The sequence below is a fragment of the Juglans microcarpa x Juglans regia genome, chromosome 5S (assembly GCF_004785595.1).
Source record: "Juglans microcarpa x Juglans regia isolate MS1-56 chromosome 5S, Jm3101_v1.0, whole genome shotgun sequence".
In the NCBI taxonomy this organism is placed as follows: domain Eukaryota; kingdom Viridiplantae; phylum Streptophyta; class Magnoliopsida; order Fagales; family Juglandaceae; genus Juglans; species Juglans microcarpa x Juglans regia.
The window spans coordinates 11,150,852-11,167,201 of record NC_054603.1 but is presented as its reverse complement, the minus strand read 5'-3'; the positions used below and the strand labels follow the sequence as shown (position 1 = coordinate 11,167,201).

General features: G+C 31.9%; 2 protein-coding genes across 3 annotated transcripts in view; one reads left to right on the top strand and one right to left on the bottom strand.

Moving 5' to 3' along the window:
- Positions 1 to 16,350, top strand: part of LOC121267658 (agamous-like MADS-box protein MADS1) — a 74,648-nt gene that overhangs the window by 11,374 nt on the left and 46,924 nt on the right. The window lies entirely within an intron of this gene.
- LOC121267657 (GDSL esterase/lipase At1g29670-like) lies at positions 4,007 to 6,130 on the bottom strand. Of its 2 annotated transcripts, XM_041171631.1 has the most exons (6): positions 5,793 to 6,108; positions 5,313 to 5,437; positions 4,930 to 5,175; positions 4,565 to 4,808; positions 4,244 to 4,467; positions 4,007 to 4,153 (listed from the first exon to the last, which is right to left on the bottom strand). In XM_041171631.1, the coding sequence occupies exons 1-5, from the start codon at positions 6,028 to 6,030 to the stop codon at positions 4,250 to 4,252; spliced, it is 1,071 nt and encodes a 356-aa protein (XP_041027565.1). In that variant the 5' UTR covers positions 6,031 to 6,108; the 3' UTR covers positions 4,007 to 4,153; positions 4,244 to 4,249. The 2 variants fall into 2 exon arrangements, with proteins under 2 accessions (XP_041027565.1, XP_041027567.1); XM_041171633.1 differs by having other exon boundaries at positions 4,007 to 4,467; positions 5,793 to 6,130.

Genomic DNA, 16,350 nt, shown 5'->3' with positions numbered 1-16,350 from the left:
ATTCGGTCCTTATGAATTTCTTTTACGATTAACAGTGATGGACTACGTAGTTAAATCAATGCACAGATGGCAAAAAATGTAAAATTTTCTCAAATTCGGGCAATATTACGCGTCCGTTAGTATTTTGATTATAATTTTGACCATGAGCATCAGAATAATGCATAAGGTTTAAAAAAAAAAAAAAAAAAAAAAGGCACCGCTACTATGCTGCCCGGCATTTATCGTTGGCATACAGCTCAGTTTCTTTTTTTATAAATATTTTTATAAAATAAAAAAATATATTAATACATTTAAAATTATTAAGTAAAAAAATAATTAACCATCGGTCAATTAGGGCGGTACAATTATAAAGATAGAGTAGTGTTTTCAAAAAAAAAATAATAATAATAATACTGCATAAGACCCCAACTCAAAAAGTTGTTTTTTTACTATATCTCAGGGTGACCAGGATACCGGCCCACGTTTTTTTTGAAAGTAATGTCATGTTTTTCATTAAACAGGTACCATTACATCATGCATTAGCAACCTCCTCCAACACAGAGTTACAGACCTCAACTGGGCCATCCTCGAACCATATCTTTTCACCAACATCCCTAATAGCATACTTGGCTGCCATATGGGCAGCTTTGTTTGTTGACTTGTATACAAAATTAAGGCTCCATGCTTGATTCCTTTTCATCATCTGCTGCAAGTCTTCTGTCATCTGTCCAAGTCAGGAGTTATCTTAATTTTTGGAATTTACTGCATCCACTACCATCTTGGCATCCCCTTCAAAACAAACTTGGTTTAACCCAAGTTCAGTACAGATGACCATAGCTCTATGGAGAGCGGCGCTTTCAGCTTGAGCAGCTGTAGATATATGGTCCTTGGGGGCTGTCACCACAGCTAGCAACTTGCCTACTGAGTCTATAATAATTACTCCCATGCCCATCCTACCCTTTGCTTTTTCGAAAGCTGCATCAAAGTTCACCTTTACAAAAGGCCATACGGGTGGCATCCATCTTGGGGTTGGTCCTCTCACATGATTCCCTTATGTACTCTTTAAACAATTCAGTTTGGTCTCTTTAAAGAATTTTAAATTCGCTTGGACCTTCTTAGCCAGTATACCAGGATGCATAAACAGATTTTGGAAGACAAAAGCGTTTCTTCTTAACCACAATTGTTAGCACAGGAAAGATGCCAGCTCTAAGCTCTCTTTACTCAGCTTGTTCCTCATCTCAGCCCATGGTATCTGGAAATTAGAATGAAATCTCTTCCATTTATAGAACTGGCTTGTCTCTCTTCCCCATACATCTGTTGTAGTTGGGTAGTCCCACATCACATGTATTACTGTTTCCACTTTTCTTGTACAAAGCGGGCAGAGGTTATTCTCAATAATGTTCTTCCTAAAAAGGTTATCTTTTATAGGAAGAATATTATTGTGGCACTTCCAAATAAACATCTTAACCTTGCCCGGAACTTCAAGCTTCCACCTATCTCTCCACATCTCTTGATTCTCACCCCTAGACGAGGCTTCTCCTACTTTCTTCTTTAGGATCAAAGTTTCCAGAAAATAAGCACTCTTAACAGTGAAAATTCCTTTGACTGACCCCACCCATATAAGTTTGTCTCTTGAACTTCTGCTACTGAGTGGAATGGAACGTATAATTTTCGCTTCCTCTTCATTGAACACTGCCGCCACCAGTTCTTCCTTCCAAGTGCAGCTGCCCTTTTCTATCAATTCGTCTACTCTAGCCTCGGGGTCCAGTATTTTGATGGGGGACTGAATCTGATACGTCACTGGCCTAGGCAGCCATTTATCCTTCCAGATCTTAATGCCATTGCCATTACCAACCCTCCACACAGCCCCTTCCTTGATCAGTTCCAAACTAGACCATAGGCTCCTCCACATAAACGAAGAAACACCTTTCAACTTAGCCTCCATAAGATCGCAATGCTGAAAATATTTCTGCTTAAAAATTAGAGAAACCAATGAGTTGGGCTCTTTGATCATTCTCCAAGTTTGCTTTCCTAGAAGGGCTTTGTTAAAACTGCTGAGATCTCTAAACCCCAGACCCCCTTGATTTTTAACCTCTCCCAATGCCCTCCATGATCTCCAATGAATACTTTTCCCCTCTTCTTTACTGCTCCACCAGAATCTAGCCAAAATAGCTTATATTTCTTTGAGAAGCTGCCTAGGCAGCTTGAACACGCTCATGGTGTAAGCCATGTTCATGATCAGTTCCACGCTCATGGTGTAAGCCACGTTCATGATCAGCTTAAAACTACTAAACACACTCATGATCAGTTCCAAAATAGCCACGTTTTGACCCCAAAAACTACTGTTTTCCATCAAATAATCACTCTGTTGTTTCTACCTTTAAATTAATCATTTCATTTTAAATTTAGATGTAATTTTGATTGAGAAATGATAGTTACAATGGTGACTTTATAAGTGTTGTCTAATTATTTTGAAAAAAAAAATAAATAAATACGGGACTCACATAAAAAAAATTATTTTTTTAATAGTGAACATCATTCTTTTTCAAAACAATTACACAACGTTTGTATACTTCACGATTGTATATAGCATTATTCATTTTCATTTAAATTTTTGGCCAGAATCTTATTTTGTTACGCATTTAATTTTTATCTAATAATTAGGATTTATTCTTTTTGGGCAAAATCCTCGTAATTTCATATTTTCATAGCTATTTGAGCTAACTTTTGGGCTTTAGAATCTGATTTTAAATTTTATGGATAGAACTACTTAGGCCTCGTTTGTTTTTACAAATGAGATGAGTTGAGATTAAAATAAAAAATTAAATAAAGTATTGTTAGAATATATTTTTTAATATTATTTTTATTTTGAGATTTGAAAAAATTGAATTATTTATTTTATTTTGTATTAAAAGTTATAATGATTAGATGAGATGAGATATTTTCTTAAAACAATCAAAGCCTCAGAGTTTTCTAATTTTACTTCTCTTTCAATCTCAATCCTACAATTTCCGTTAACTAGCTAGCCGCTAGAATAATTTTAATTCTATTCGACGTTAGGTAGGGAGTGAGTCCCTCCCCCAGCCAACGACCATGTGGGCTGAATCCAATAATCCTTGATGGCCGGGTCCAGCTCCAAGTAGCAGCCGAACCACGTGGGTTCGGCCGCCGCGGGTGCCTAAAAAGATCCATCGACTGGGTGGCCGACATTAGGGCCACCACGTGTGGTCGAATTTGGTCTGGTGGCTGACTCCCTTCCTTGCCCAACATTTGCTTTCTAAATTTGTTGATTATTTTTTTCCTGTTTTGATTTTTTCTAATTTTTCGTAAAAGTAAATTATTATAATTCTATTTTTCGCTTATATTTTAATTTAAAAAGAAAAAAAGAAAAATAAAGTTCAACACGTGGCATCCTTCCAGACTGACGGAGGAGGCTAATTATAAACTTTTTGACAGCAGTGTTAAAGTACTACTACATACAGTTGTAGAAGGCACAAGTGCCATGTAATCACTTTAAAAAAGAGTGAAATTTACTATTAAAAAATTAATTTATTTTCATGTGAGTTTTATATTTATTCATTTTTTTTCAAAATGATTACACGACGTTTGCGCACTTATGACTGTAATACAAATATCATTTCTCATATCCATTTAATCGAAGTAAGAGTTACTATTATGAAAAATGATAGGATTACTATCCTTCTACTACTTATTTATCACTCTTTTTATATTTAATTTTTTTTAATTTTACTTAATGATTAAGGAAGTGACTATTAATAAAATTATATATTTTTTAATTTTTGTTTTAATGATTAAGGATGTTAAATAAAATATTTAAAATAAAATGATAAAAAAATTTAAATATAATATAAATAGTAAAAGAGCAGTGAACCGGTTGCAAATGTATCATTACCCTACTATTATATAAAATGAGTAATTTGCAAACTATCTGAGATTTTCCAGACTAATGTGCAGCAATTCGAAAAAGTAGGAATATTTGCAGAAGACCAAAGTAACCACAACAATCTCAAGAACAATGATTTATTTATTTATTTCCATAGATAGTGCTCAGATTCATCTAGCTACACACTCATGTATAGGCCAGTCATCTAGCTCCAATGATATTTATTTCCATAGTTAGTGCTCAGATTCAAGTACAATTATCAGACACGAGCTTGGTTCTAGCGCCTATGTATTGTTGTGGTCATAAAATAAAGTATTACCAACACAAAAGATTTAGATCAATCATACAGCCATTACAGACCCGTGATTAAAGCTCAGCCACAAGACTTTGATCTCTTGGGTAAAACTCAGATGGGAAGATAACACTGTATGCTCCTTTAGCAGAAATTAGGTTAGCTGCTTCACTGGGATGGAAAGAGTCCCAGAACACATATTCCGACCTATTCTGGCATGGAGTTTGGTTAGGAATGCACAGTCCAGTTAATTCCTCTACTTCACAGCACCCAACAGTTGTAACATTGAAAGCTGAAATGCAAAATCATCAAAATTATATATAGACCATTACTAAGATCAGTAGAAATTAAGCCATTTTGACAGAGCAAGAAAGTCCAAGGAAATCTACCAGCAGCCATAATATCCTCGGCTAACTTCACCGCATCCACATATATAAAAGTTGCATCAGGCTTCTCGGTATTCAGATCATCGACAAGAGATTTAAGCTCAACGTTGAAGAAGCTGGACTCGTAGTTCATAAACTCTACACATGTCGAGCCATTTGTGCCGTATACAGAAATTGCATTCGGAGTGCAGCCTAGCATTCCTACTCCAAACAATGCAATCTTCCTCGCTCCATAATTGTACAAAGTCTAGAACATAATTAATGGGGAGCGAGAGAATCGGATGATCAGGGATAATCACAAAAAGGGAAGTAATTCAAAAGTAAAGAAAGAAAGAAAGAAAGAAAGATTTTGCAGCAGCACTACTGACCTCTATCTGCTGAGAAAATTGTTCAATGAGAACTTTAGCAAATTGCTCTGGAGTATACAGGAGGCTTGACGGGTAATAGTCGGGCTGGAAATAGTTGTTAATGTAATCATTATCTCCCATTCCAACTGAATAGAAACACTTGTTTAGGTACTCGGATGCTGACTGACTGCTTCCTAGCATGCTGACAATGCTTGAGACTGTAACTTGGTGATTATTCAACTGTTCGTCCATGCAGATGCGAGCACCCTGGTTGAGAAATTTTTGTCACATTCATCCGAGTCATTATACTTGTAAGTCAACGTAGAGGACTGGCAGAGAGGGGATATAAAGAACGGAATGTAACGAAATAACAGTGCAAGACAAAAATATAATTGAGTAACTACCGAGGTCTGCCCAGTTTCATTGAGAATTCCAGCACCGCCGGATGCATAATTCACACCTTTGAGTATCTCTGAGCCATTAGCAGTTGCAAAGGGCGGAATATAGTCGTCGAAGCCCATCATTTCAGCTGTGTGAGGGAATAATTTACAGTTACATCCCTAATAATTATGTTCATGAATAAACCCATAAATTAATTTGAAGAGATATCTATCTGGTAGCTAGTTCTGATTGAAAGAATGTTGGAACCGATAAACTAACAATATTGAGCGATCTAATATCTATATATCCTCAGCTTTATAATATTACCCTACAAGTTCTTGGAGTGCATTTATCATAGATTTTGACCCACAAAATTAACTTTAAATGAAGTGGGTACAAACAAACAAACGAAGTAAAACTGAAAGAAATAAGGAGGAAGCCTTGCCCCGGATCTAAGATTAGCTAAAACCATGATAGAGCTGAAAGAGAGAAAGGGGCAAAACCTAGGATATCAACGATGGTCCTGCCATTGCAGAACCTTCCAGTTGGTCCTTCAGGAAAGTCAACACCATATGGCTCGTAATTTGCTTTAGCCAGTGTTGGGAGCAAGTTATTATTGCCATCATCCGCCAACGAGTCTCCGAAAATGAAATAGCAAGGTATTTGCGGCTCCCCTTGTACTTGAAGTAGTTCAATGGACGTGACAACTAAAAGAAAAAACAGGACCACCCCTTTTTTCATCTCTTCTCCGGGGTGCAAATAAACCACCAATTAGAAGATCAGAACAAATAATGCAGAAGAAGTAGGTAGACCGTAGAAGAAAAGAAAAGAAAGGCAATGTGAGGTAAAATGCTGCAGGCAAGAACTAATATATACAATCGGATAAGAGCAACACGAGCACTTTATAGAGGCACGAGCATACGACCTAACTAGCTTTGTGTTTTCCTATTCATCGTCTCCTTCATTATAATCTTAGTGAAAGAGATTGATTAGATGTGTTTAGATCGATATTATGTTCTTAAGAAACCGTACGTCTGTTCATTACAATTTTAACGTCGTGATATATCATAGACTTGCTGTATTAATTCTTTTGCTTGTTGTGAAAGATCTTGTTTTTCTTCTGCTGTTGCTGTCGGACCCAATTGGGTTGTTGTGGCTTGGAGTGAACTATGAAGGGTAGCTGGTTGGGTTGAATTGCTGCTTATCTTGCTACTCATGTGAACAGCATTACATGATCCGGTACCGGCTCTGCTCAATTTTGACACCACGTGGCTGGTTGGTGCAGCCTCCTGAGTCAATTTCTTCTTTTACCAGACTTTATCTCTGTAATGGGATGCAGCGAGTCAGAAATTTGTTGTTATTTGACTAATAATATTAGCTAGCGTGCTGCTGGTAGGTTGTCATGCAGCTACGTACCCTGGTTGATGTTTTCTTGTACAGATCTCTTAGAATCAATATTAGTTCTTATAAAAAGACCCCATGAAAAAAAAAACCAATTAACGGGTATCATATCTCTAGATTTGTTCTAACAGGAGGTTTGGATAATAAATTAAAAAGAAAGTTAAAAGTTGAATAAAATATTATTAAAATATTATTTTTTAATATTATTATTATTTTAAAATTTAAAAAAATTGAATTATTTATATACTTTATATAAGAATTTAAAAAAATTATAATAATAAAATAAGATAAGATAAAACCGTATCAAACGGGCTTAATATTTTGAAATCATTTTTGGCTGCCGCACTTCTTCATGAACAATGACATGGTATGAAAAGTATGGACCGTTTGGTGTTTCGTAGAAGGGATCTTGCCCTAGCTAGCATATTCATTGAGGAAAAAAAAAAAAAAAAAGTTTTATGGTGGTTGGTCATATTGTTGGGAGCATAAAAAAAAAGGTCGTTGAGAATAAATAAATCTATTTAAGAGATATCTAAACAAATAAGTAAATCAAATCTAATAAATAAAAGAATTCTCCGTCTGTACGCTAATCTCTTTTGAGATCACTTGATCAGGATGTCTCTTAGGCGATGCTTGAATTTGTTAAAATTACTTTTATCTATCTCAAATTACTTATAGATAGAACTTACTATTTTTTTTTTAAACTATATCCTTGCAAACTTTAAAAAAATCATAACATCGTTAAAAAACACTTCTTTATTAATTAAATAAAAAAGAAAAGTCAATGGATAGCAACCATGGGTGAGTTTTATTTGTGGAATAAATATTATCCAAAATTTAAATTTATCTCAACCTACTTTATAGATTTAAATATATTTTTGAATTTATTATTTAAATATATTTTTCAAATTTATTATTTAAACATATATTTTAATTTATTTATATTCAAACACATCTCAATAGAATTTATAAAATATTACAATTGAGAGATGAAATCAAATCATATAAAATTAGCTTAACATTGAAACGCAGCCTTAAATAAATTAATAACCTCAAAATCAATTTCTGCAAGAAAATGAATGACGTCTCAGAGCATTGGTATTGGACTAGCTAAATGTCAATGCATTTTCATACTTTAGCTAAGCATGAGTAAAATCCTTTACATTGGACTATCCAAACTACTAAAGCTCAACATATAAGCAATAGTAAATTAAGCTCCCTAGTCATCTCTTTTGCTAGACACTATTCACTCATAAAAATAATATTTTAATCATTTCTTACAACCATTATATTATTTAATTATTTTAAAATCTATATTATCCATTTCGATTTTGATAAATAGTCCATTATTTTCTACTTTATTCTATTTCATTAATAATAATTAAATTATGAAATTAAAATTAAATTATTAATTAATATATGAAGTATATTTGTAAAATATTACAAAAATATATTTTTATAAAATATTATTAAAATATAAAATATTATATTATTATTTTAACTTTAAAATGGTTAGTCTAATGTAAATTCACCTATTCAAAAATTAATGCTATAGTCAAAATTTGAATCTTACAAGGAAGAGAAATGATTTGTACAAGCTCCAAATAGATAAGTCACATGCAAGATTTTATAAAAAAATAGATCACACATTAAAAATGTATAAAAAAAACTATTATTTATTAGTGAAACTTATTTTTTTATAAAAAATTTATATAAAATTTGTCTATCTGAAATTTGTATCTAACATTATTTTAAGATAAGATTTAGATAGTGAGATGAGATGATATATTTTTAGTTAAAAGTTAAATAAAATATTATTAGTATATATTTTTTTAATATTATTATTATTTTAAAATTTTAAAATTAGAATTATTTATTATATTTTATATAAAAAATTATAAAAATAATAAGACACAGTGAGATGGTTTGATATCCAAACCTAGCACCCTGAATTGACAACACGAACAGCTGAGCGATCAGATCCCAAGTTCTTTTTCTTTAGAAAATTGTTGGGATCTGTTCATAAAAGGCGTGCGAGTCATGACAACAAGAAATGAAGTAAAGTATCCAAAGGAAGTACGGGGATTAGCTTGTACAGAGTCAAAACCTGTAAGTCGATTAGACGTTTGCCTTTATTGGATGACAACTGATTAATCGGGACAATGTCACAATAGTTGAGGGCTTCAGCCTTCAGATGATACCGACCAGGAAAAATAAAAAATAAAACACTAGTCTGTCGCTCTTGACCGTTCCTTTTAACGGCTTGGTAATTTTTTTTTTTTTTTTAACATATTGATTAAGAAAGTATTTTTAAATATATTGATATATATTTTTTATTTTTTAAAAATATTTAAATATATTAAAATAATATAAAAAAAAATTAATACTGAGCGGTAAGCCCAACAGCGGTAAGAGAGAGACGGCTCAGAAAAAAAAGCTACACAAAATTTTATAATATATTTCGTTCTACAGATATTTTTGTAAATATAAAATATTTTATCAAAATATTTCTTATTTTAAAATATATTTATTTAATGTATTGTGAAAAATAATATATGTTTATAATTTTTCAAAGAAAAATACTACTCTACCGAGACATCCCATTCAGAGTGGGTCCGACTAATATTTTTTTTATTTAATAATTAAGTAATTATTTTTTAATATTTTTTTGATTATCTTTTTAAAAATATTTAAGGAGATTAAACAAATTATGAAGAGAGAACTTTTGGCCATGTCTGGAGAATCCAATCTCGGTCGCTGTAGTGCTGCCTCTGGGAAAATGCTCAAGCCACTAATAAATTATCTCGAAAGTTTGTACCAATTTTAATAAATTTGTGAATCTTTTTTTTTATAAATATTCAAAATAATTTAAAAAATACTTAAAAAAACACACAAAATAAAAAGTGCATTTTACACTTATTGGTGAGAACTCTGAAGACCATCTTTAGGTGGCCTTTGCCATTCTCTAACGATTAACGCTTGGTTTGGTTAGAAAAATTATTTAAGTTTGGAAGACGTCTTTGTACTGTATAATATTTATTTACTCTAATTTAATCTTTAAATTTAAAATTTATCTTTTAAATCAAAGTATTTTTCAAGAATAAAGTGTGATATAAAATTCTTTGAATATAATAGGTTCCGTCTGGATTCGGAAAGTATTTCATCTTATCTTATTTTATTATTATAATTTTATTAATTTACACGTAAAACATAATAAATAAATAATTTATTTTTTAATCTTAAAAAAATAATAATATTAAAAAATAATATTTTTTAAATTTTCATCATTCATTTAAAATAATCTCATCTCATATTTGGTGGATAAAAAAGAAAAGACATATTAAGTATGTATTATAATATTTATCGTTGCTAGATAAATACAATGAATAATATTAAATAAATAAGAAATAATATAAGAGTTATTTGATATGTCAATTTTCTGACTAGAGACATTATCTAAATTTGAATAGATTTTTATGGACAGTCATCTGGAAGTTTTTGTTTTTTAAAGAAATCAACTCATTATAAAAAGGGTAAAAAAATTTTAATTAGTTCTCACGTTTATGAAAAGAATTAGTTGTATAAATTATCCAGCATAGAATAGACTGCGTTCGTACCCAACGTGTGAACTTGGAGAGACCAACGATTCATCTTCGTTTGTGGAAGACCCTGAGTGTTGTAAACACTAGCTGATACAATGCGTACTGAGTTAAGTAGCCAGCACAGATGTATAATTTGTTTTCTATTATTTTTTATAAATATTTATTTAACATTTTTAATCATTAAAAAATTTTAGAAAATATATAACTTTATTAATCATAATTTTTTAATCATTAACTAAAATTAAAAAAAATAAATCAGTCAAACAGTTATTTGGAAAAGGTTACATTTTCTTTAAAAACTCAATGATAAAGAAAATAATGAACATATAATATTTTGTATAATATATTATATAATAATATGTTAAATGAGAAATATTTTTATAAAATATTTTATAAAAATACTCCATTTTATAATATTATTATATAATATATTATATAATTTGTTGCGTATATATTATTATTCCAGCGATAAACTCAAGAATTAAGTGTTTCCGGCCCGCCAGCACCTGTAAGTAAAGGAAAATACAAAAGTACTGACCGATTAAATTTTTAATTTTTGATTTTTTTTTATTTACGTTAAGGATGTGAATAAATTGATTATTTTTTTCTTTTTTAAAAGCATTGAAAACTGTGTAAAAAATAATTATAAAAATAAAAAAAATATTTGCCTCGTACACATCCTTCAATTAAATGTGGATCCCAGTACTGTCCGTAAGTTAATGCAGATGTCAGTTTGCTCGCTGAAGATACAAATAATGAAGAAAACGTGGGGAAACAGAAAACTAGCTGGCGACCGACCTCACGTCTTTTCGGAATCAACTACTGCAATAGATAGGGAAGGTGTGCAGGTTCTCTATACCTTTTTTTTTCTTTATTTTAAATGTATACTCTTTTTAAAAAACATTATTAATGACTTAAAAAGTAATTATTTTTTTATATAAATTTTAGAAAAATGATAATTGGTATGTGAATTAAAAAGTAATTATTAGTGAAGTGATGTATTTTTTTATTTTTAAAATATGTTACAGTGTTTAAAAAATATTTAAAAGAAAAATAATACAATTTATATTAGTGGTAAGTTTAAGGGGGACAAACATATGTGATAGCAACACTCTAGATTTTAAGTTGGAAAATAATCTGTCAAGGTACCCAATATGTATACCAAACTGTATTTTTTAAATATTTATGATTGTTTTTTAGTACTTAAAAAATACAATACACATGCATTAAAAAAAAACACAAAATGCACTATTAGCTCATTTTGGTACCTTTTGTCGGCGGGAGTAGCACCTCCTGTCAGATTTACCTATTTTTTAATGAATATACGTGGGAGTTGTGGGAGTTGCATACTTTAAATAATTTTATATATTGACATATTTTAAATATAAATATTAGAGCTATTTTATAATAATTTTTTTTATAACATAATGGTGACATTTTACTTAGTTAATATGTAAACTTTTTTTGCAGATTGGCGTCCGTTTGGCAATACAACTATTCTAAAATATTTTTAGATTTTTTTTCTTTTTAAATATCACTTAAATACAAAATATTTTTAAATCTTAAATTTTCAATTTTTTCATCTAATCATTAACTAATCATTAAAATTTTTTTAAACTCTTAGACCCGGTTTGGTTAGCCAATACAAAAGAAAACATATCATCTGGAGTTGTACCGTATAGTAGTTTTGGCTATCCAAACAAAATATTTCACCTCTTAAATTTTGAAAACATTCATTTAAATGAATAGTAAATAAACAGTAAAAACTAACATAATAGTAAACGAACAGTGCACAATTCGGATACTCAATAAAACAGTAGGACTCACACCTTTTTCAGATCCCAAAAAATTAAAACCTATATCATCTCCTCTTACTATCCAAACAAACACAATTTTTTTTACAAACTATTTCTTCTCATCTTAACTCAAAAATTTCACCACCATTCAAAATATATAATTTCATCTCATTTCATCTAAATTGTATATCCAAATGAGACTTAAATAAAACACAAAAAATAATATAACTTTTATAAATTTCAAAACAAAAGTAATATTCAAAAATTATATTCAAACAAATTTTTAACTTTATAATATTTTTATTAAACTTTTTTAATCTCATTTTCCAAAATCTAATAAAACATGTTAACTCAAATCATTTTACTACTAATCACAAATATTGTGGCGCCCCTACCCACATGTACGAAAAATTCGGGAATCGAGACGCCCGGATGATGACAATACTTTCACGCATCCCAACGATAATGCCAAGTGTGTGTACATGCAACAGTGTACAATAAACAACGCAGCGGATAATTTAAATAAGTCAACTAAGTACCAGAATTTTTAATACAAATTTACACAAATTTACTCCTCGGGCGGAGCTGAATCCTCAGGTTCACCCTCAGCATCGTCTGCATCAAAATCTACGTTACCATAAAACGGTACCGCAGGTAAGTATAATCTAAACAACCCACGAGATAAAAGTGCATTAATGCAACCAATATGCATGCATATGATGAAGTATGCGTCAGACCCAAAATATCATTTTTCTCAAAAATGAATATTTTCCAACACACGCCAAAATCCTATTTTGGTTCAAAAACAATAATCCGTCATTTTCCCAGAAAATGATCCACACACAATCATTTTATCCAACACACACTATTTTTCCAGAAAATAGCCCAAATATCCATTTATTTAAAAACTTGCAATTTTTTCAGAAAATGGCCCATTAATCAATTTTACCGTATGCACCATGATCTCCTCTAAGGATCATCCACACACCCTGACTCCCATCGTTACATCACGGGTAACGATAGTGTGAGTTACTTCGTAATGAGCGATGCCAAGTTCCGTGGCCAGCGCATTTGTTGCCAAGCATCCTCTAACCCTAGCCAGCAGCGGGACCACGAAGTCGGCACGAGAGCGTTACCATCCCGTCCGATCTCGCTGTCACCCAGCGACAATCTAGGGGACGTAACTCAGTATATTTCACTCCCAAGTGACCAGAGGAGCTCCACCGGGATAATACCCCATCTCGGCTTGGGGTTGTGATACGCACGCACCCAAAATCTATTTCTCACATTAAAACTTAGTTTTCATAAAATACACATGAACATGTATGAAAATTATGAGAAAATCAAATTTTCATTTACAAACATGATCAAGCGTGCAAATATGAAATGTACATAATATGACACAATATCCAACAACCAACAATTCACAACAAAATCCAAACACACAAACATCTTCATCCTCAAATCCATCCGACACCCTTACTCCTCGGACTCAATTCGGCACAACCAACCAGATCACAATAAAAATGGGTTGGTGCAAAAAAAATTTAAATCTCGAGATTTCTTTGGGAAAATACTTACAGCGTTATAATATAATTTTCGAAGGATCACGGAGGTGCAAGAAGTGACGGCTAGGGCTGTAAATGAACCAGTCTGCTCGATAGCCCGTTCTGTAGTCGCTCGATTAAACTCGAATCGAACTCGACTCATGAAAAAAAAAAAGCAAGTTCGTGAGGGAAGATACTCTCTCGAATTGTAAATGACATATACTCGACAAAACTCGACTCGACTCAGTTAAGGCTCATTAAGGCTTGCTTGTTTATGCTCGAGTCGACTTGTTAGCTCGACTCGATTAAAACTCATTCATATATTGGTAAATATATACATACACCTATGTGTATACACACACACACACACACACATATATGTAGTAACTAATACTATAAACATACTACTTTTATAATTAAATATATAATATGTAATCTAATTACTTATGTATATATAGTGAATATACTTCATAAGTATATTTTATAATTTGTATAATAATTAGTAGATAAAATTTAATAATTTCATATACAAGTATGTGAGAACTATATATGAAATAAATATATGCTATCATATTAAGTGTATGTATTAATAATATATGTATGCATATAATATATTGTTATTTTGGATAAATATTAACTAGTTAGATATTAATTACTTATAATTTTTCTAAAATTTTATAATTCAATAGAGGTTCTACTTGTTAGTTGTATAAATTCAATAATAGATTATTTATTTATTTATTTTATTAATTATTAAATCTTATTCAAAAAATTAAAAAAAAATACACAGTTCGAGCTCGAGCTCAAGCTCGGCTCGACTCGAACTCGTTTGTGGGATGAGCTCGAGCTCGAGTTAAGCATTTAACTTATCGAGTTGAGCTCGAATGAGGAATAAAAAAAAAAATCTCGAGCTCGAGTATTTTGAGTCGAACCGAGCTCGGCAAGCCAACGACCGGCTCGGCTCGGCTCGGCTCGATTATAGCCCTAGTGATGGCACAACAACGTAACAGTGCATAATGCACTGTGGCCGTAGATCTCAAAATGCAAGATTTCGAACGGGGACAAATGAAAACTTGATATTACTAGGGCAGGGTTTAGGGATGTCGGTGAAACTAATGGTGGTGGTGGTTGGCTGTGGGTGGCGGCGTGGGAGGTGTTTGGAGGCTAAAATGCTCAAAACAAAAATGTGGATGGTAGAGCTTCACCGGTGGCAGATCAGAGCTGGGGATGGATGGTTTAGGTTGCTGGGAGGTCAAGGATGATGTGGAAAAGAGATGGTGGCCGGAGGTGGCACGACGGCGGTGCAAGGACGAAAGGAATGCTGAGCTTGAGGCCGCAGGCGGGGGTTAACGGTGGCGCGAGAGGGGCTGGAAATCGGAACGTGAGGTTGTCGGACGGAGGGGAAGCAAACGAGAGAGGCGGTGATGTACACGGGCAGTGCATGGTGGCGTAGGGTGGACGGCGCACAGACGGGAGAAGGAAAGGCTCGCGCGCAGGAGAGAAGAGAGAGAAAGGAGAAATAAAATGAAGAGAAAAAGAAAAGAAGAAGAAATGAAAAAGTGGAAAAGAAAAAGAAAAGAAAAGGAAAAAAGTGAGGGAAAGAAATGAAGTCCAATTCTCACATCTTGGGTCACATAAATGATCCAACGAAAAATATTTCAAAACAACAAGTCAAATAAAATAATTTAAGCGTAGTGATTAAATGAAAATAAAATAATTAAACCCAACAATAAATTAATTTAAAATAAAGAGCAATTTAAATGCATAACAATAATTAATATATAGAAAGCATATCAAATTAATTTTCACAAATTAAAAATCATAAAAGTAGACCAACTAAAAATCTGATAAAGTTAAAACAAGAGAACCAATATTTTAATTAATAAAAATAATCATTCAATTAAAAATATACTAAAATACGAAGTGTTACAAATATATTAAGATATTCTAAGTATCCAAACGAGGCTTAAGGTCTTCTTTATGTTATAAAATATTCTAAGGTATTCTTAGATATTTTCATATATTTTCTTTCCAAATATCATTAAAACACAAAATATTTTTAATTTATAATTTTTAACTAATCATTATGTAATCATTGTCCAAACATAAAACCCTATACAATTTTCTTAAACTTCCAAACAAAATATAAAAAACCATACAATTTTTTTCAAATTCAAACTAAAAATTATGCCATACAAGAACGTTAGTAAATGTACTATCTACCATGACTTATAAATAGAACTTTTCCCTTTATAGTGATAAAATATGACAAATTAGAGAAACCGTTTGCACCTCTTAACCAAAAGAACTTCATTATTTTAATAAGCCAAAGGAACTTAATTAACTCGAATGAAGTTAACAACAAAAAATGTTATGGGGGGATCCAAAAGAAAAATGGAGAAAATGATAAAATATAAGAAGTTAGCTCGATTGTCGAACTTCCAAACTAATGAAGTAAACATGGAGGGAATAGCTGCTTACTGACCTAACACGTTTGGCGGAATGAACTTGTTTGACATCAAGACAAAAGAATGCCGATTTGTAGGGGTGATACAAAAATCGATGAACTGGTTAAAGATGAGCAAAAATTCGAAAATCCGACTCTACTTCCAACTCCATGATGACTCCGCTCCGACTCCTATAAGTTGAAGTCACTCTGATAAGTCGGAGTCGGAGTCGAAATTTTTTTAACCAAAAAAGTCAGAGTCGGAGTCG

Bases quoted from the DNA above. Each gene is read 5' to 3' on its own strand.
- LOC121267657 (XM_041171633.1), bottom strand. From the start codon at position 6,030: ATGAAAAAAGGGGTGGTCCTGTTTTTTCTTTTAGTTGTCACGTCCATT. The intron at 5,438-5,792 runs GTTTTGCCCCTT...TCCCTCACACAG, and splicing joins GACCATCGTTGATATCCTAG to CTGAAATGATGGGCTTCGAC. The intron at 4,468-4,564 runs GTAGATTTCCTT...TTTGCATTTCAG, and splicing joins CGAGGATATTATGGCTGCTG to CTTTCAATGTTACAACTGTT.